The sequence below is a fragment of the Silurus meridionalis genome, chromosome 3 (assembly GCF_014805685.1).
Source record: "Silurus meridionalis isolate SWU-2019-XX chromosome 3, ASM1480568v1, whole genome shotgun sequence".
Classification (NCBI taxonomy): domain Eukaryota; kingdom Metazoa; phylum Chordata; class Actinopteri; order Siluriformes; family Siluridae; genus Silurus; species Silurus meridionalis.
The window spans coordinates 9151027-9173057 of record NC_060886.1 but is presented as its reverse complement, the minus strand read 5'-3'; the positions used below and the strand labels follow the sequence as shown (position 1 = coordinate 9173057).

Sequence of the window (22031 nt, the reverse complement as noted above, 5' to 3'; positions counted from 1 at the left end):
TATTTTCAGACCAGCTCTAAAACACACCAAAGAAACATAGGATCCTATACAGTTTACATGAATTGTTTAAATGAATAAAACAAGGTGTGTTTCACATCATGGATTTTATTACAGTTCTTGCATTAAGGTGTACAAAAGCATAAAAACACATTGGAGACCTAAAAACATTACAATAAAATGTGATAAATAAAAGTAAAAAAAAATAAGTCAGATCTTCTTAATGCTCAAAACTACTAAACTATATTTCCTTTTTCTTTTCTATTCTCTGAGCTTTCATTTCCCAGAGAGCCTTGCTGAAATCGGTACAGGTGCAACACAAGATCTCGAATCTCCTCTCGCTTCTCGCGCACTTTCTGTCGTGGAAACCAGCAGGCCAGCTTCAGTGGCAGGTCAAAGTGCACTACGGGATCCTACAAAGAGTCAAAATATACATTACATTTACGAGCCGTTTATCAAACAGGAAAAGAAAATTAAACAAATGTCAGTGAGAATGTGTTTTACCTGTAAAAAGCTTTCTGCATACTGCAATAAATAAAGACCACAGTCACTACTGTTGTCTTGCAGGGGAACTATGCAGTGAGAGCCCACCATCCGCTCTGCACTAAAGTCTCGATGTCCGCCTCGTTTTACCTCCCACTCTGCCTGAAGATACCTAAACACATACGTAAGATGCATGGAAATAGGTATTATTCTTTTTATCAGTTATAGCTACAGCTATTCCAAGTCCTTTTAAACAGGAAATAGTCTATTTACAATATTCTACATCTGCAAAGATTTGCAAATTTGGAATAAATTTCCCACCACTTTATTCATATACATTGATCAGGCATAACATTTTGACCACCTCCCTGCTATTGTGTTGGTCCCCTTTTTCTGCCAAAACAGTCCTGATCTGTCGAGCATTAACAGCGTTAACTTCTTCAGCGGTTTGAGCTACAGTCTGTTGGATCGGACCACGTGGTTCAGCCTTCACTCCCCACGTGCATCAATGAGCCTCGTCTGCCCGTGACCCTGTCGTCGGTTCACCACTGTTCCTTCCTTGGAGTACTTTTGATAGATACTGACCACTGCAGACCAGCAACATCCCACAAGAGCTGCAGTTTTGGAGATGTTTTGACCCAGTCGTCTACACATCACAATTTGTCTCTTGTCAAACTCAAATTCGTACGCTTGCCCATTTTTCCTGCTTCTTACACGTCAACTTTGAGGACTAAATGTTCGCTTTGCTGCCTAATATATCCCACTCACTAACAGGTGCCATGATGGAGATAATCAGTGTTATTAACTTCACCGCTCACAATGTTATAATGTCAATGTTATACCTGGTCGGTGTATATTATCTGAATTGTGTTCACTAACACAGATTTTTATATTAAATCCTATTTGGTGTATTTGAGCACATGCAGCCAAATTCAGTCCTTAATTACCATCTACGAGTTCATACTTTCAAATCATTGGGATCCCCAAAAATATTGACCATCAAGAGAATTATGGCATGTGGCTGAACATATGGATGCTACGAAGGAATTCTGATTAACCCTATGTTTATAATAAAAATGTATACTCATTCTGAATAATTACACAGTGTCCTATATTTCAAAACAAAGATTCTACATCATACAACATAGATAATACAACATGAACAAGGTATGGTAGACACTCACTCGCGCAGGAGCTTGAAGATACGCTCATGAACAGACAGCTTCAGAGAGTCCATGATAAGAATGCAGGGTCTGAAGGATATTTAGAATTATACAGTTATCACATAATTGAATAGCTGTTACACACCAGCAATGTTTCACACTCCTCATTATGCACCACGATCTAAAGTTTTAACATGGTTGTAGAAGCACTTAATTTACAGGGACTTGTATGGCACATAATAAACATAATCTAAGGCTATGTCATGCCAATATTCACTAGAAAGATGCTATTTGTAAAACTTGTGGTAAAAACAAAATCGGTCATACCTCTTACAGACAGTTCGTCGTTTACAGGTACTTTCTGTGCAAGTCTAAAAATGCAGGTGGAAAGTGTATAACATATCAATATAAAGATATATTATATATTATGGGAATATTATATATTTCTGTATAAAATATTCAGATCTTACTGGTGGACCAGGAGCAAAAACAGAAGAGTTTTCATCTATGGTGAGAAAGGCAGTGTGTCTTTAATGTACAATAAACTGGACAAATGCATTTGATAATGCTTAATAAGGTCACTCGGGTGAAATGTACCTGAATTTATGTCCTCATCTTCACGCTGAGATTCACTCTGAGCTGTGGTTTCACTGGTGTTTTCAGTCCCATCATGCGCTGAGGCATGGCCTCCTCTCGCCACGTACTGTGGCTCATCCAGCCCGGGGAAACACACAACTACTAGATACCAGTGAGCTCTACAATATTAAACAATACAAGGGACATCAACAAAACTACTATATTCCAAAGACATGACATTTGCCATCAAGGACAGGTGTGCAAGATGTCTATGCCTATTGGTACTCACTCTTGATTGACGGGTACAAATAGGAAGTCTTTCTCAAATATGTCCACATGACGTGTCCAGGTCCTGACCCGCTGGTGCCTTCTGAGTTGGGCTCTAAAGCACAAATACACACACAACCGCACAATATGCATTCCAATTATTATTAAAAAATCATTATTTTAAACAAACAGAAACAAACAGACAGCAAAAAAAACTATAGCTAATACAAACAACACAACATTGTTATCACTGAGTCTTAGGTTGTAGCATCTACAAGCTATTTTAGCTGATATTGATAAAAACATTTTTATTTCTCAAATGTAATCTAAAATGTGTTTGTGTGTATGTACATACATATTATATGTACATACGCGCACACACACACACACGAACATTATGCATAACATTATGACCACCAAAAATGAAAAAGCACGAGTTTTGGAAACCTGTGTGCTCATATGATTTCTGCTGCAACTGGAGTAAGCGAGCTCTCCCTTCACCGTGACTCTAAACAGTAGTATCTAAACAGTAGCCTACCAAGAAAGTCATTGTTCACTGTCTTCCTCCTTACTATATATATATATATATATATATATATATATATATATATATATATATATATATAGGTTCCTCAGCTCAGCTTTTTTTTACCTTCATATCTTGCCCTATAACATTCATGAAGCCCACGAGTGATAACAAAACAAAAACGTGTTTGTGTCCCTCAACACTTCAATTCTTTTCAAAAAAGCTTTATACCAGCTGCATTTTAGGGCCCTTTCCATGTCTTTCCACCCTCTCCTTAGCCCACTTACGGTGTGCTGGTGCTGTCTTCATTAGCGTTGTCACGCCGTGTGAGCTGTTTATAAAAGAAGCTGCTGAAAACGTGAGATCTTCTCACGGAAGGATGAGGGGCCTTCTGGACCAATAGATACCTTTGAGACACACACAATAACATGTACACATGTACTATATGAACACTGGTTGCTTCAAACTGTTTTTGAAGCAGCGCATTATTATTTCTAAACAAACAATAATGTTACAGACAAATTTCAGTCTAAATGTGCAGTAATTTATTTGTGTAATTGGGAACAAATGCATGCTGTGTATGCAGCATCTTACTTGAGGTAGAAGTCGATGATGACATCATTGAGAAACTCCCCGCTATCTAAACACTCCAGGTCCTCAGTGGTCACGGTTATGGCTCCTTTGGACGGTGGTGGAGGAAACTGGATCAACCTGAGATTAGAATGATTAAGTCAGCTATACTCAAGCCTCCCTTTTCTCTATTCTGTGCAAAACCAAGAGCAGTGCTCGCCACATTTACAAATTAATGGTGTAAGTAAACAGTTTGATCATCATGCTATGTTGGCGGAATTGTAAGCTCTGGATTGGGACCAGTCCTGTCTGGCTTTCTGTTATTCCTTCCTAATAATTTAACAAATTACAGAACAGAATTTAGAGCATGGCAGCAGGCGCGTGGACGAGCCCTGGATCGTGAGTGGAGGGCAGAGCCAGACACACACTGTTTTAGTGTCTGGTGATGCTGATAAAAATGGAGAGAGACAAGAGCTAAAACTGGGCTTTGAAACACCATAAACAGAGACGACTGAACTCTGTAGACCGATGGAGATTGTAAGGCATCTCACAATGTGTACCTCCTGCCAGAGTCCCAACGTATTGTATGAAAATTAAAAGAGTGCGGATTAAAAATATTTAAGTTTTTACAATTTTTTCGTTATCTTCATCGTAAAATCTAACCATCATAACTCGGGGACTACCTGCATTTAATTTAAACATCGTTAAGGGAGATTTTCTTTTCAATAAACAAAAACATGATGATGTTGGGTAACAGTTTCAATTAATGCATAAGCTACTCACTTAATAACTCACGAGTGCTGGAACTAAACATTAGCCTTATTTTAACCTGGCTGTTAATTTAAATGAGATTGTACAAGGGATCGTTAAAAATCATCTGCTTTAGGTATCGAATGATAAAATATGGGAGACTGACTGTACAACACACAGCCAAGATGACAAAAGAGTGGCTACCAGACGACTTCTAAGCTTGTAGCATCAAACTTAAAAAGATTGAGGCTATAATTGGTGCGAAAGGTCCTTCATCAAAGTATTGAGCAAAGGCTGTGAATACGTATGTGATTTTTTTTATTTATTTGTAATAAATTCTAAAGATTTCAAACACACTTCTTGCACGTTGCCATTATGGCGTATTGTAGAATGAATAATTTCCGGATGCACTGTTCTCACACACACACATACACACACACACACACACACAGATAGTGTGTATATATACTGTACATATATATAAAATGTGAAATTTTTTTGGTTAGGCATTGCAAGATTTAAGTATTGCACCTGATACTTTTCCCACAATACAACATTCAGTATATTTAACATGGTGTTTGGACTGAGTACCTGCGTGCAGGACCACAATGCCGGTACTGAGTCCAATCTGTTACAGGTTTATGAGCCAAGGACACACTGTAAACACTCTGACCTCTGCTTTGACATAAAGCGTAGGCTCTGGAGTCTGGCTGGGTATCTGTGTCCTGGGAACACACACACAAACACACACACACACACACACACACACACACACACACACACAAATATATACCTAGATGGTTCTATCATACATTACTGAAGACAGGCATATACTGTATATATATATATATATATATATATATATATATATATATATATATATATATATATATATATATATATATATATACATACATATATATACACACACACACACTATATAATTAAAGTATATGTTGACCTGACCATCAGACACATGTGTTCCTATTACAAAACCATAGGTTAGTCAGCTAGTTATCTATACCACTCTTCTGGTAAGGCTTTCCACTAGATAATGGAGTGTGGCTTTGGAGATTTGTGTTCATTCAGGCACAAGAGTATAAATGAGATCAGGCATTGATGTTGGGTGAGGAGATCTGTTGTGCAGTCAGAAAATTTTCAAATCATCCCATGGTGTTCAGTGTCTATTTCAGACACTTAAATTCTTCCTCTCCAAACTTAAACAACAATGTCTTCATGGAGCTCACACTGTGCACAGGGGAATCGTTCCAGTGAAGGGAAATGGTAATGCATCTTCTACACCTCTCCTTGTGATGGAGACACTTATACTGTAGCTAATCTTGGTTTTTAAAATCTCTTTAGTTTCTGCCAGAGGTGAGAATGAAAATGTATCTATTTACTTGAAAGAAAACGCAGTATTTTCTCCAAAATAATTTTAAATAAAAGTTCATAATTAAAGTGTTGATTGTATAGAGCATTAAAAGCATAGGTGCATCACACACCTTAGCTGAAGCTGTAGTTGGGCTCACTGGTGCAGGTGAGCTCCCAGATTCACACAAGACTCCGGTCTCCGGTTTGGGAATCAGCAGTTGGAGCATGTTTGAGTCTCGGCTGTTCTGCAGAAGCGTCAGACTGTCGGCGTATGTGAGCGGGGACATAAGCTCGTTATTTCCATGTCTGATACCTACAATGTCCATTATAGAGGCCAGCAGTGCACCCTGAACTCCATTCAGTGGTTCAGACACACAGAGCACAACACACGTGCTACCCTCAGCTGCAGCGCCGAGCACAACACAGGAGAAAAAAAACAACAAGCGCACAGAGTAAAAAACAGAGGTCCAAACAGCTGAGATAAGAATCTTAAAGCGATGTGGCTGACTCACCTGGGCGTGTCTCTGTCTGCATGACTGACAAGTCGCTAAATAAATGTTGTGCTTGAACCTCATCCAGCCATAAGAGGAGGATAGATAAAGGAGGAACTTCGTTTTCTTTAACTAAATTACTGTCCTGCACCAAAAGCCCATCCCACACGCTGTACTTCCGCACGTGTACTGTCGCCAAGGATGCTTTTACCTCAGAACCTAAAGAATCTACACAGCAAATAAAAGATAGAAACATATATTACACGGTTTCCACCGTTCCTGCTCCATAAACTGGTTTCACAAAGTAATTTAACATTTTAAACTCTTCAGTACATTTTTGCTACACATGTTTACCTTTCAATGAAATGGTGATCTTATCATCTGTGATCTGCAAGAGACAGAGCATAAATATATTAAAGCAAAATAAGATGTCAGAAATACAGAACACATGGCAAGTGAACAGAACCAACAGCAAAATTTAATTCGCACTATTTCAGCTAGATCTGAGCCAATTTATATATCTTTATAATAAGTGTAGCATAGCTATTAGTCAGACCTTTACAAGCCCATTACATGAGACACTGAGGATGCCCATGTAAACGGCAGAGAACTGAAGCTCCATGACTGGACAACCATTTAAAGTCGAGTCCTCGAAGCTGGAACCCTAGGCAGGACGCATGAAGAAATAAATAAATCAACAGTTTGCAGAAGATTAGGTCATCAATACCTTGGGAAATGTTGACGATGGATATGGATGGACTGAAAATGAAATCTGAGGAAGAAAATGGAAACATCTAACAGTGGTTTGGTGTACACTGAGGAGATAAAGTATTCATTTTAAAGTTTGAAACAAAGTTAATGGAAAAATTGGTGGTGGTGATGGTGGTGAGGGGGTTCATTACAAATTATTCCTCCTCCATGGACCAAATAATTAGAGCATTATTTGCTCTGAAGCACAGTTGTGCACTTACGTCACAAAATTCCTGGGGTACCTGGTGCATGTAACTGTCAGAATAGTGCCTGTGTTGTATTTTAAGTTACAACTAAATCTAACTGTGAACGTATCGTTCTGTTTCGTGAAGATTACCTCCTTCCACTTGTGTTACTCTTTGGAAATGGGGCAAACTGTGGAATTGCTATTGTGATGTTATGCGCTTTAATCTTAGAGCTTTCAAGCAGTAAATCTTTGGTGAGCAGTATTTAAAACCATGACTGGATCAGCCCTTGGTATCAGAATGAGCCCTGTATCTGGTGAAGCTCTAGACAGCTCACTAATGGGATTTAAAGAACACCCCACTCTCAATGTGCTACAGCACCACCTAGTGTTAACATTACGCAATTGCTGTTGAACAATACATTTCTGACAAATTACTTTCTGCTGGTTTAAAATGTAATTTATATTTGAATAATAAATGAACATTATTTAGAATTTGCATAAAATATTTTTTAAGATGAGAGTTCAAAGGTGATCGTCACAATCATATAACCAATGTTGCATTACAACAGCTAGTCCTATAATGGCACACGTTTGTTGAGTAAGGAATTGAAGGTGACACTGTTGGCCAACTGAACATTTTCAACCGGAGGATTGTATTTTCCAACCTGTTACTAGGAAACCTCAATCTGGTACGTTTCTTTGGTGGAAACAGTTACACTATGACAAAGAGAAAGCAATTGTTGAGCTATTGTATAAAGACAAATCAGTGCAAAAAGGAGAATTTGTAAAAGGAGGCTTGTAGGTTAGTTGCATGTGAGAGAAGCGTTTAGAAAACTTGACAAATCGTGTCATATTTAGGAGCTGTAAACAATAGTTCACCACTAAACCGCAAAAGGATGAAATACTGCAAGGATTGCAGAATCTAATTACATTTAATAGCTTGTGAGGGGGAAAAAACCTGGCGGATTCAGCAAAACAACCCTATCCAGCTGCTTCTCTGCTTAATAATCGGTGTGTGGAGACAGTAATGCACACCTGCTTGTTCAAATCTGAGGGAAAAATGTGTGCATCTGGAATCTTTTTTTTCTCTATGGCCTGTGAAGGCTTTTGTTGCTTGTATGGCTCTTTGGCTCCCTCTAGTGCTTGGACATGTGAAGTTCCACCCTCCTTTTCCTCCTCCTCCTCCTCCTCCTCCTCCTCCTCTTCACTGGAAAGAACAACTGAGAGAGAAGAGAGGATGAAACGTATACTTAACGCAATGGAAGCACATTTCTACTCACACAGCTCATATAAACGCAAACAAAAATGACAGCCAAAATGTTATTAAATAAAGAGGTACTGAAGTTTATATAAAAAAATATAAAGGTGTCTACTAGAACATCATTGAAAATAAGGATCATATCTATGAAGATCCATGACTGCCACTCACTTGGTTCAGTTGGTTGTGGCTTAGAGGCCTGTCTGACTTCCACAAGCTTTGAGTCAAGGAAGTGTTTATCTGCAGAGGCTGCCATTTGACTGGATTTTGGTGTGATTTCTCCATCAGCCAATTGTCCCTCAGCTACCCGGAAGACAAGCGCAGGACGCTGCCTCTGGCTCCACCCGCTTCATCTAGCACTTCTCCATTCTGGTGTAGAGGCTTCTCTTCCTCCACTTCTTTTTCTTTCTCCTGTTCTGTTTTTCCTTCTCTGTCTTCAGTAACTTCTGCACATTCTTGAACTTTATTTTCACTGGTATTTAGCTACGGAAACAGAGCACAATGAAATACCCAACAATTACAGGAACTTCTAATGTTAACTACAACATTCAACGTTTTTATACAGCAAAAAAAGAAATTTTACATCGCTATTCCTTAAAAAATTTCTTGAAACTGAATATGTGCCATCAGGCAAATCCTGTTCTGTACCACTGAACTTATTTGCCTCAAGTACAGATTGAAAATGTGCTGGAAAATGATTTATACTAGGTTTTTACAAAATACAGTGGACTACGCTCCACATAGACGGCTAAGCTTGCGTCTTGCAAAGCTGTTATTCAAAAAGTTGCATCATTTAATAGAAACACTATACTTAATAGGACCACCTTTTGTTTAGCCTCAATTCTTCATAGTACAGATTTCACAAGATGCTAGAGACATTGCTAAAGTAGTTAGCTCGGCCCAGTCTGGCCGTTCTCTGTACACCCTCATCAACTCCTTTTTCCCAGGAGAAATCCCAGGAGATCAACAGTTATAAAAAATACCCAAACCAGCCCACCAGCAATCATAGCTCAGTCAAAACCTCTGAGGCCTGCATCTGCATGAATTTTTTCATTGCACTGCTGCCACACACTGGCTGATTAGAGAACTGCATGAACAGGCATTCCCAACACTATCATAGTAAATCCACGCAGTAGTTCCATGCCGAGGGGGAACCAGACAATTTACTTCAGGAAAAGAAAAGTTTAAGAACCACTGCTTTAGAATATATTTTTATGTTTTACTGAATATTATAGTTTATTTGGAAATTTCACCTGAGCGGGAACATCTTTACTCTCTAAACCCTGATGTTCCATTCTGCTAGAGCGACTTGGCTGCTTAACTTGTGATGGTGTGTATGAGGCTGTGCTTAAAGTGTCAGATATCTGCTCTGAATCAGATTCTTCAGAATGAACAGTACTCGTGGACCTCGGAGAGTCACCTTCCTCATCTTGGCACAACTCATTCTCATCCAGTGGTTGTGTGTGTTCAGAAAACAGATTATGACTTTCTTTGCTTGGTGAAAAGTCACTTTGCTTAAGTGGAGTGGAATATTCCTCATCAGATGCAGCAGGTTCTGCATGTTTCAGTGAATTGTTGAATCGTTTGCATCTTTTGGCCACTGGAGACCGGACTTCTTTGGAAAAGTGCATATAATTTTTCTCAGCACGCACAGAGTCAGTGTATGCGGAGTTGGTGAGTTTGAGAGGTGAAATCTTAGTTTGGTCATTGTGAGGTGCACTAGTTCTCCTCCTGACTGCGCTGTGCTGTGCTGAGGATCTTCTCTCCCTCCACCTCTCCATGGGTTCTTCTTTAAGTGGTGCCTGCACCTTTGCATTGGTGTCACTCACACAGCTACCCAGGTATCTCTGGCCCTCTTCTGTTCGGAGAACGTCCATCAAGATCACTTTAACCTGGCACCTAAAATGACAGGAAATAAATTTAAATATACAAATACTGACCTACTTGATTGAGGCATGGAAGAGCAAGTGCAAGTGCACAACCCTTCCTTGTCCAACATACAACAGAGAAATATTATTTATATATATATATATATATATATATATATATATATATATATATATATATATATATATATATATATATATATATATATATATATATATATACACACACACACACACACACACACACACACACAATATATATACATACAAACCCGATTCCAAAAAAGTTGGGACACTGTACAAATTGTGAATAAAAAATGAATGCAATAATTTTCAAATCTCATAAACTTATATTTCATTCACAATAGAATATAGATAACATATCAAATGTTGAAAGTGAGACATTTTGAAATGTTGTGCCAAATATTGGCTCATTTTGGATTTCATGAGAGCTGAGTTGGGACAGGTAGCAATAAGATGCCGGAAAAGTTAAATGTACATATAAGGAACAGCTGGAGAACCAATTTGCAACATATTAGGTCAATTGGCAACATGATTGGGTATAAAAAGAGCCTCTCAGAGTGGCAGTGTCTCTCAGAAGTCAAGATGGGCAGAGGATCACCAATTCCCCCAATGCTGCAGCGATAAATAGTGAAGCAATATCAGAAATGAGTTTCTCAGAGAAAAATTGCAAAGAGATTGAAGTTATCATCATCTACAGTGCATAATATCATCCAAAGATTCAGAGAATCTGGAACAATCTCTGTGCGTAAAGGTCAAGGCCGGAAAACCATACTGGATGCCCGTGATCTTCAGGGCCTTAGACGGCACTGCATCATATACAGGAACGCTACTGTAATGGAAATCACAACATGGGCCATCGTGCCATTTGCCTTTGCCGGCTAAAACTCTATAGGTCAAAAAAGAAGCCATATCTAAACGTTATTCAGAAGCGCAGGTGCTTTCTCTGGGCCATGGCTCATTTAAAATGGACTGTGGCAAAGTGGAAAACTGTTCTGTGGTCAGACAAATCGAAATTTGAAGTTCTTTTTGAAAAACTGGGACGCCATGTCATCCGGACTAAAGAGCTCAAAGACAACCCAAGTTGTTATCAGCGCTCAGTTCAGCCTGCATCTCTGATGGAATGGGGTTGTATGAGTGCGTGTGGCATGGGCAGCTTACACATCTGGAAAGGCACCATCAATGCTGAAAGGTATATCCAAGTTCTAGAACAACATATGCTCCCATCCAGACGTCGTCTCTTTTAGGGAAGACCTTGCATTTTCCAACATGACAATGTCAGACCACATACTGCATCAATTACAACATCATGGCTGCGTAGAAAAAGGATACGGGTACTGAAATGGACAGCCTGCAGTCCAGATCTTTCACCCATAGAAAACATTTGGCACATCATAAAGAGGAAGATGCGACAAAGAAGACCTAAAACATTTGAGCAACTAGAAGCGTGTATTAGACAAGAATGGGACAACATTCCTATTCCTAAACTTGAGCAACTTGTCTCCTCAGTCCCCAGACGTTTGCAGACTGTTATAAAAAGAAGAGGGGATGCCACACAGTGGTAAACATGCTAGTTGAAGATATCCTTCTGACCTTGCGATCCAGTTCATTCAGGAGCAGTTCAATAAGATTTAGGTGTGGTGACTAGGCAGGCCATTCCATCATAGATAAAACTCAGACTGACAGTCTGCTCTCTAAATAAAGCTTACAGAGACTGGACAGATGATTCGTGTCTCATTTTGTCCTGTTGTATGGTGAAGTCGGTTCCAATTAGCCGCAGTCCAAACAGAATTGTTAGGATATATTTTAGAGTAGTCAATGCGCAGCTTGTATAGCACTACATATTTACTGTCCTCTAAAAGTAACTCAATGTTGTCTAAATAACTGGAAACAAAAGTGAGTACACCCTAAGTGATAACAGCTGTACGTTATGCAACCGTGCAAAGCCACATGTCCTATTCATCGCGTTCATGTTTTTGTCTGCTTGACAGAACCATACAAATTTGTGTTTCTTGTAGTAGAGCAGTTAAAAATATGGTGTAATTTCTCTCATACTGACCACTGGATTTTCAACATGGCACCTCATGGTAAAGACTCTCTGAGGATCTGAGAATTAGAATTGTTGCTTTCCACAAAGATGGCGAGGCTAAAAGAAGATCTGTAACACCCTGAAACTGAGTTACAGTACAGTGCACAGGGTCTCACAGAGGTTTTCCAAGACGTGTTCCACTCGGAACAGATCTCACAAGGGTCCATCAAAGAAGTCGAGTCTTAGTTCTGTGCATCAGGTGCAGCTGCTTCAAAAAACAGATGCATTGCTTTAGAGGTTGCGGAAACGGAAGGTCCGCTTGTCAGTGCTCAGACCGTACTGCCACACCCTGCAACATGTCGCTTTGCATGGCCATCGTCCCAGAAGAAAGCGTCTTCTGAAGCTGGCTCACAAGAAAGCACATAAACAGTTTGCTGAAGACAACTTGTCCAAGAGCATGAAATACTGGAACCATGTCCTGTGGATAAACATGTTTGGCTCCGATGGTGTCCAACATGTGTGGTGACGCCCTGGTGAAGAGAACCAAGAAAAGTGTATCTTGTCTGCAGTCAAGCATGGTGGTGGTGGTAGCATTATGGTCTGGGGCTGCATAAGTGCTGCTGGTATTGGGGGAAACATAGATTCTACCATGTACTGTGACATTCTGATGCAGAACATAAAGTCCTCCCTTCAGAAACAGGGCGGAACGGAACGCTATCTTCAATTTAAATTCATTTAGGTACAAAATCTACAAAAGCCATGTTTTATGTTCATGTTTCATGTTCAGCAGCCAGTTTATCTTTCTCTGCCAATGAACACGTGGCAATATGAGACAGAAGGTGAGCCAATGATAAGCAAAGCAGCAGAGCAAGTAGTACTGTGGGGTGTGTGTGTGTGTCTATACTCTACAGCTCCTTAAATGAACAAGGAAGTAAGGGCACAGCACTCATATCATCACAGCTATGAATGTGGATGAATATAAATATTACTATATTATCTGACTAACACCAGCAAGTAAATGTCTTGAAAGTAGCTGCAAACCACCGTGACTCGTTCTACACTGCAAAATACAGTATGCTAATTTGACAGGAAATAGTGTGTGTTTGAACATGAGCATGCATACGAGTGTGTGATGTCTACCAATATAGACTATTAGCACAACCATTTAAAATGTAATTCGTTTCGCTTATAGCATTCTCTCAAGTACCTCCCTAAATTCACAGCTTTAACCTACACTACCATGCATAAGTAATTTCACACACCTTGGACTTTTCCACCTTTTGCAGTCTTAAAACCTAGACCTGACATGATCCTAAATATTATATCATAAGAACTACAAGAAAGGATAAAACATTAATGAATCCCCTTTACAACACACAGGCATTAACAACGCCTCCATTCTGACTTCACACTCTTTTCTGTGGTTGCCTCGAACATCTGCATCTTTCTGCGGGGTTGTGAAACTGAATCTACCAAACAGTCGGCCTATTTTTAGACATCGTTGCAGGACGTTGATGGTTACCTTTTAATATCCAGCATCTGTGAATCATTCTTGAGTTCATCTGCTTGTCTCCAATTATGGTGATGAGCTGATCCAGAGGATGCTCCGTTGGCTGCCAGTTGTGTCCAGTGGATCTAACAGATGCAGAAATATTTCTGTGACGAACTTGAAATTCGTGATCATTTTAATGCTGGTTGTGAATCTGATCTCTAAGCTATTTATCAGAAAAACCTGTACAAATGCAATTATCTAATCAGCCAATCCTGTGACAGCAATGCTATGGATAAAACAATGCAGCTACGAGCCAGCGGCTTCGGATATCATCAACCATCAACATGAATATAAATGAGGTCTTAGTGCTGTTGAGAAATGTCAACAGGGAATGGCCAAACTGGTTTGAGCTGAAAGGCTACAGAAACTCAGATAACCACTCTGTACAATTGTAGTTAGCAGAAAAGCATCCCAGAGGACACAACCTCAAATCAAAGCTCGAGGAGAGTCGGCTACAAGGCTACAACAGCCAGAGAACCACAACGAGTTTCATTTCTGTCAGTCAAATACAGGAAGCTGAGGCTGCATTGGGCACAGGCTCACCAACATTAGACAGTTAAACACTAGAAAAACCGTAGCCTGGTCCGATTGATTTCTGCTCAAACACAAAGATGTTAGGGTCAGATTTTGGTGCCAACACCATGAATCCATGGCTGTAACCTGCATTGTGTCAACAGTCCATGCAGGTGGAAGTGGTATAATGGAGTGGGAAATATTTCCTTGACATACTTTATCAACCTTTGATTTCCAGTATAGCTATAAATACAGTAGCTTTCTATGCAGCTTGTGTACGCTTACCATGGGGTGCTTTCTCACAATTTTTGTCATGTCTGCATCTGCGCCTCCATCGAGAAGTCCTTTTTTCTTGTGGATTTTCAATGGATTTTCAATCTGACGAACACGCAAACACAAAGTTTCCAATTGCTAATAAGTCACTTGCAATCAGTTTTTTAAACAATCTGGGCCATGAGACTCCCACTAACCCGGACATACTTTACATCTTCATACTGTAGTATATACAGTTACACTATAGAGCAGTAGTTCCCAACCTTTTTCTTTCTTTTTTTCCCCCATAGACCTGGGTGGGGTGGGGGAGTTGTGACATGCACTAACATGCATATTACTATTATATATATTGTATGTTTTATTAATGATTTATATATATATATATATATATATATATATATATATATATATATATATATATATATACACACATATATGTAATAAAAATGTAACTTACCATAATCAGTTATATAATTTATAGATGCATAAAAAAATCGCTAAAATTATTATTTTCTTTGTACTCTTTGTCATTGTGTTACTCATAATTTTGTGTGTCACTCTATACAATAATGCTTCTTGGAGAATATTTATATATATATATATATATATATATATATATATATATATATATATATATATATATATATATTGTATACTGTATATGCTTTACATGAGAAATTTTTACATTACATCTGTCTATGATGAGAGTAATCATAATTAAGCACAGAGTGCCGGTATATTAAAAGTGCTATCACAGATAACTTGTTCCTTGTGTATTACTCTATAATTGATCTTTAAAGCCAGTCAGCAGGGATGTGTTGATACCAGCCTGAAAAACCCAGATCAGTATTGAATCACATTTCTGTGACATGAATGCGGCAGGAAACAAATTGTCTTAAAGAACCCTAGAAAAATGCTTGAAGAGAGATGAGTCATTTTCTAAGAGGATTTGTGGTATCAGTATCATTTAGCCAAAGAAAAAATGTACCCACTGGATAAGTGCATTTCTACTAGTTACTGGACTTTCATTGCACAACTGTATTGCTCATGGTGTTGAATATTTTGTGACAAGTCAGTGTCTAAAACCTATAGCATTTATATCAACAATGATTTATCTGAAATTTCGCAGAAAGTGCATACTTGACCAGTGTTGAGCTTTCCTCCCGGTGTGATTGTCAGAGCTTTTTTAGGGTCCACAGTAACAGCACCAGTGTCTGAACCTTTCTCATGTGGCATCGCGACTCGCAAAGTTCGAGAAATTACTTCTTAAGCTGTAGGGGCAGAGAAGATCAGAACAGCGTATCAAACATGAGAAGGAGTTTGCTTCTAATGCTTCAATTCATCACCACAGGGAAATGAACTGATGTACTGATATCTGGACTTTTTACATTACACAGTGCTGCATTAACAGTGTTGGTTATGCAACCGCACACATGCACATAAATACAAATGAAACACCAGAAGCTGAATCCAGACATGTCTGTTATTGTTACTGTTACTGTATATATGTGCAATAAACTCCACTTGTGGCTGGTAAGCTGACATTATTATTATTATTATTATTATTATTATTATTGGTTTCAAGAATGTTGAAAAGTAAATCAGAAATTAAGAAATAAGCAACAAACATGTACACATGAATCTGGATTTATCTGTTTATATTACACACACACACACACACACACACACATACACACACACTGCATTTATGCACTTATCTGTGATATAAATGTGATATCCAGACTATTGACATTAAACTAACAGTGCTGGCTATGAAATGACGCATACATGCACAAAATGCATACAAATAAAATATTAATATTTAAATCTGAATCTGTCTGTTGATAATTAAATATTTTTAGTAGTATTATTAATAATGCCAAAATTATTACTATAGGTATTTCTAACAGTGTTAGAAAGTAAATATTCGTTTCGAATTGACCTATAGTAAATAAATACATGCATACATTTAATACGTCATAAATATTAATAGCTAAATTAATAAATCTGTCTGTCTGTCTATTTATTTTGTTATGAAACTACACACATACGTGCCACAAACAAGTGCAGTGAATCCAGATCTGTTTATTGTTTGTACATGCAATAAACTCCATAACTTATTATTATTATTATTATTATTATTATTATTATAACAAATAAATCAATAAAAGTCTGAACACTGTCTCTGTGAGCTCCCTGTCAGTTTACGTTATTTAGCCTGAAGGCTAACAGGCTATACAATTTAATGTTACAATTTCACTTTCATTTTATTTTTTTACTCACTTTTTTTCACGAGCGGAACGACTGCTATAAACATAATTTCATAATTTAAAACCAATAAATAAATATGAATTAAAAAGAGACACTAAAACAAGTTCATATCCATCTCCAAAGTGCCTTGAGCGCACCTCTGCGTCCCTGAATAAAAACTTCCGGTATAAACCGGAAGAAAGTTGCCGTATCGTCTTCTATATTTCGATACCTGTATTCTGAGCGTTGATTGGTTAAAACTTATATCCACTCTTTGATTGGATGCAGATACTGTTATTATCATGTAGTAACCAATCGTAGAGAAGGAGGCGGGTTCTACACAAGGAGAATGGGTGTCGAACGGCTATTTAACGGCCAGTCTCTGTTCAGCCTCGTCTACTTCCGCTCGAGGGGCTTGTTTACAATCCAGTCCCTATGGAGTAGTGACATGCACTCAATAGGTAGACTGGAAAACATGGTGATGAATACAGGCCTGAACTAATACAAATATAATTTGAACCATAAATTAACAAATATGTCTCGGGAAAGGGGCAAAGGCATATTGAGAATCTGACACAATATAAATTACATTCCCTACCTTCTCCATTCATATTGCAGATGCTTCTTTAGAATAGATAAATAGAATAAAAAGAAATGTTTATGATAGGATCATCCAGGGGATTCAGACAGATATATAAACTGAGTGGATCAACTGGATTATATGATATTAAAACATATTAAAAAATATTTAAAAATATGCTGTTTATGACTCATAACTTATAATAAATACTGTAAAATTATTCCCAATAGTCTGTTCTCTTTATTTTATGATTTATCTCAGTTGTGCTGCTTTAAGAAGCAACACAACCGAGTGTACATTTTACGTTAGTCTTTCTGTCCAATCATATATCAGGGTCAAAGGAATCTGCCGTCAATTAACAGTCGGGGCCTCTGTAGCTTAAAGTACATGTTGCTGGGCTTTTAATCAATTAAAATATTTAATCAAGATAAATCGAATGATTGTCATGAGTTAACTCGTGATTAATTGCAACCTAATCGCACATTTTTATCTGTTTAAATTGTACCTTAAATTTATAATTTTCAAGTTTTTAGTACTCTAATCCAGATGGACACGGACAAATGTTGCTTTGTGCAAATATAAGAAAAAATATTCTTGCAAATGTTTTAAAGTAATTATGGTGTAGTAAATTACATAAATTAAAGTCGCTCATCAAGGACAAACTTACACTTATAAAGAATATCTTATTCATTTTTATCACCACATTGTGACTGTATCTTTGAGACAATGTTCATTGGTAAAAGCGCTATACAAATAAAAATGAATTGAATTGAATAAATTATTAGGACACCAAACTGAAATTTTGCTATGTTTCCACACGGACGGTTGTAATTGCCGGATGTGCATCATGGCGGATTTTGGTGTTTGATTTGAGACTTGGCACATCAGTAAGCCAAATGTTTATTGATTATCATTTTTGTTTTTTCATATCTGAATATAGAAAGGATGTCCTGAATAAATGTGTTGCATTAAAGATTATATTTTCTTTTATATTTATTTCTATTTTTAATAAAATGCTCAAAAATAAATGCGTGCTACATTTATCGGGCATTGATACAATAAGTGCCGTTAAAATACAATTGCGTTGTTCCAAATACAAATATAATACAATACACACTGATTTTCAAGCGATTTTATTTTTCACACAAGGTATGAAAATGTTATACACATTCAAAGCCCTGCTCTTTTGAATAGGCTTTCTTGTAAAGTGATAAATATTGGTTTATACATTCCATAAAATAATACAGCTGTAGGAAAACTTCAGATCTGTCCAGACCCTAAGCTAGAGGTTGATGAACAGACCGTCACACTCTACAGCTGAGTGAACAGAAAAAGTGAGAAAGAAAAGGCACTGAATAACAGTCACGCAGGGCAAACTGGGTTGATAAACAACATTAATTAACTAAAAGGGTTTTTTTTAAAGAATGTTTTTTAGAGTGATGTATTATCAGTATATTGTCAAACTTTTTGATAACCCAATATTAAAACTTTTCCTCTAATTTTTAATTGTACTTTTTAATAAATAAAAGGAAACTATTGAGATATACTGTTATTAGTAAATTCTCAGATGTTTATAATTCTGTTTAGTTTTTATCTACATACCCAAGCACTAATTTTAGAGTCCAATTTGGGTCTGTGAGCAGCCAGATAGTAAATAAGCCCATAATTACAAAGACAAACTCCAGCATTTTGCTCATCACTATGTACTATTATTCTTAAATAATTAATTAGCACTCTAGGTACAATTATGTAACTAAAATCTAAATTGGCTTCAGTGTAAATATATGTTTTGCTAATCAGACTGTCTATTACCCAGTAATGCACCAGCGTGACCTTTAACCTCAGGAACTACGTTTCTGAACTGCAGTGTCTGTGGAAGGCACACAGACTGCGCCATCATCCAGGTCTGGAGATGATGTCTCAGCCGCTGTTAACCGCTTCTGACTCCGACGCTTATTAGCTGAAACACAAACACAGAAACATATGAATATCTCAGTCACTCTATTACTTTACAGAGCTCGGTGATTAACCTGTGTGTCAGTGTTAAAGCCAAACAACACTGACTGAAACACACACACATGCACAAAAAATACAAAAAGAATATATATATATATATATTATACACACATACAGTGGTGTGGAAAGTGTTTTCCTGATTTCTTACTTTTCTTAAATGAAGGTTTTAATTATTGAGGGAAAAAATATCCAAAACTACATGGTCCTGTGTGAAAAGTGTTTGCCCCCTAAACCTAATAACTGGTTGGGCCGTCCTTAGCAGCAACAACTGCAATCAAGCTTTTGCGATAACTTGCAATGAGTCTGTTACGGCACTAAGGAGGAATGTTGGTCCACTCATCTATGCAGATTTGTTGTAATTCAGCCACATTGGAGGGTTTTCTAACATGAACCACCTTTTTAAGGTCATGCCACAGCATCTTAATAGGATTCAGGTCAGGACTTTGACAAACATGCAAAAAAATAAGAAATCAGGAAGGGGCAAACACTTTTTCACACCACTGTATGAACAATCTTAAAGATTGTATGAATACAAGAGATGGACACTGGACACTAGAGCTATAAAATATCCCAGATCTACACCTACTAACTATTTTCTTTTGCTAAATACATTCTGTAATAGATCTAATAGGATGCAGGTACCTTTAATCTAGTATTTTCTGTATATATAATATATCTAAGGTCAAGTATAGTAAATATACCAAAATATAGAATTCCAGTGGCTTTCCTGATTTTTCTGTGACTTCATGTAGTATTTCCATGACACTTTATATATTTTACTCTTTTTATGCTTTTTAATAAACCAGTATTTACATTTCCAATACATCCAATTAGACTGAATTAAACTTCTTCTGCTCATTGTCAGTGATCCTAAATCCAGTTTTCCTGAGTCATCACCAGGTCACATGATGTGATCACATGGTATTATATGCATTATGGAAAACAGCAACTTGGGTTTTCAGGAGGTCTCACCTTGGGCCAGGCTACATGGCGTGCGGACAGGCTCATCTTTTTGCTCATCCCCTCGGACAGCAGAAGAGATCTTCCGCACCACATAGGCACCGGCTGATAGAACACACACACACACACACACACACACACACACACACACACACACACACACACACAGAGTATTATGTATAAACTTTGATGTATAACAGATAGCAGGGACATTTTGTTTAATACAAATGAATTTTGTTTAATACAGTATAAAATGTTATACCCTTAATAATGTATTATTATTTATAATTATTAGTTATTGAAATATAATGTTATTCTATAAAAATGAGTAATAGACAATACATTTTATTATTATATTATAGAATATTATAATAATATTTAAAATGTATAATATAATAATAATATTATAATATATATATATTATATGTGTGTGTGTGTGTGTGTGTGTGTGTGTGTGTCGATAAAATGTATATAACTACGTCATCTTATATTTAATAAGCAAACAATTATGCAATAAATGTTTAGAAACAAATAAAATAAAATAAATTAAAGGGCGTTTTACCTTTTATCAGAAGTCATACCATTATACCACACCACGGGACGCTCTACGGCGTCTTCTGCACAGATCAAATGAAAACAAATCAATGTTTATAAATCTTTGTTTAGAAAGTGAGAGACGCTTCGTCTCTACTTTATGGTCTTTTGGACTTCCGCGTTGTCTCGCCCTTGTTATGAAACGATTGCGTCAAGATATATATTCTCCCTCACAGCCAATGGGGACAGGGCACAAGATGCAAACCAGCCAATCAGGAGGCTTCTAGGGCGTTCATTCTAAAACTCGTATGTGCACTATATATTTCTACAGAATTTAAACAGAATTAGTTTAATTAGATTCAATATTTTGAGTTATTATTTTACTTAAACTTATTCTTTACTTATACTTATTATTTTACTTTATACTTAATAATTTTTTATAAATTATTTAGAATTAGGGTTGCAAAGTGGTGGAAAATTCCCCGTACATTTCGGGAAACTTTCCATATGAACTTCATCTGGGGAATTTTGGAAATACTTCAAATTGGAAACTTATCAAAAATTGATGGGAATTCATTAGAAATGTGTGGAAATGTATATAAACTTAATCATTTAAAAACATAACATTTGGTCATAAGGATATTGGCGTAGGATATATTGTATTGTATAGACTGTTTTGTCTTGTATAGTCCAAGCTAAATGTGTAGTGTTATTGATGTCTGTACCTTTGAGTCACTAACAGCTGGAGCCAAATTCCTCGTGTGTGTCAACACACTTGGACAATAAACCTGATTCTGATTCTGATGTTAATACAGATTGACATTTCTGACTTTGACTAATTTTGTTGCACAATAGCTTACAAAAAGCACAAAGGAAGTTTGAAACATAAATCTATGTAATATTTATGTAGTTTAAGCATACTTTCCAAGATGGACATTTTTTTTTACATCATTTTGTGTGCAGGATTCAATAAATGATTTGTGTTGTGTTGTGGAGGAATGCATGGTGCATGTGTGTGCTGTGTGCAT

General features: G+C 37.3%; 2 protein-coding genes and 1 long non-coding RNA gene across 4 annotated transcripts; all 3 read right to left on the bottom strand.

The window, feature by feature from the left end:
* Positions 1-85: 85 nt before the first annotated feature.
* On the bottom strand, positions 86-8692 carry LOC124382889 (sentrin-specific protease 7-like). Its single transcript, XM_046845220.1, has 16 exons — positions 8561-8692; positions 8167-8351; positions 6751-6858; positions 6549-6582; positions 6216-6422; positions 5835-6106; positions 4924-5057; positions 3607-3723; positions 3300-3419; positions 2509-2601; positions 2241-2398; positions 2114-2148; positions 1971-2014; positions 1665-1733; positions 502-652; positions 86-410 (listed from the first exon to the last, which is right to left on the bottom strand). Exons 1-16 carry the CDS (start codon positions 8643-8645, stop codon positions 234-236), a joined length of 1989 nt encoding a protein of 662 aa, XP_046701176.1. The 5' UTR covers positions 8646-8692; the 3' UTR covers positions 86-233.
* On the bottom strand, positions 8693-17118 carry LOC124382890. Of its 2 annotated transcripts, XM_046845221.1 has the most exons (6): positions 16947-17116; positions 15804-15934; positions 14676-14768; positions 13848-13960; positions 9643-10288; positions 8693-8872 (listed from the first exon to the last, which is right to left on the bottom strand). In XM_046845221.1, exons 2-6 carry the CDS (start codon positions 15897-15899, stop codon positions 8693-8695), a joined length of 1128 nt encoding a protein of 375 aa, XP_046701177.1. In that variant the 5' UTR covers positions 15900-15934; positions 16947-17116. The 2 variants fall into 2 exon arrangements, with proteins under 2 accessions (XP_046701177.1, XP_046701178.1); XM_046845222.1 differs by lacking the exon at positions 14676-14768 and having other exon boundaries at positions 16947-17118.
* Positions 17119-18610: 1492 nt separating this feature from the next.
* Positions 18611-21204, bottom strand: LOC124382937. The gene is made up of 3 exons (XR_006925145.1): positions 21032-21204; positions 20482-20574; positions 18611-19453 (listed from the first exon to the last, which is right to left on the bottom strand). It is a non-coding gene; the product is annotated as an uncharacterized LOC124382937 (long non-coding RNA).
* Between the last annotated feature and the right edge of the window lie 827 nt (positions 21205-22031).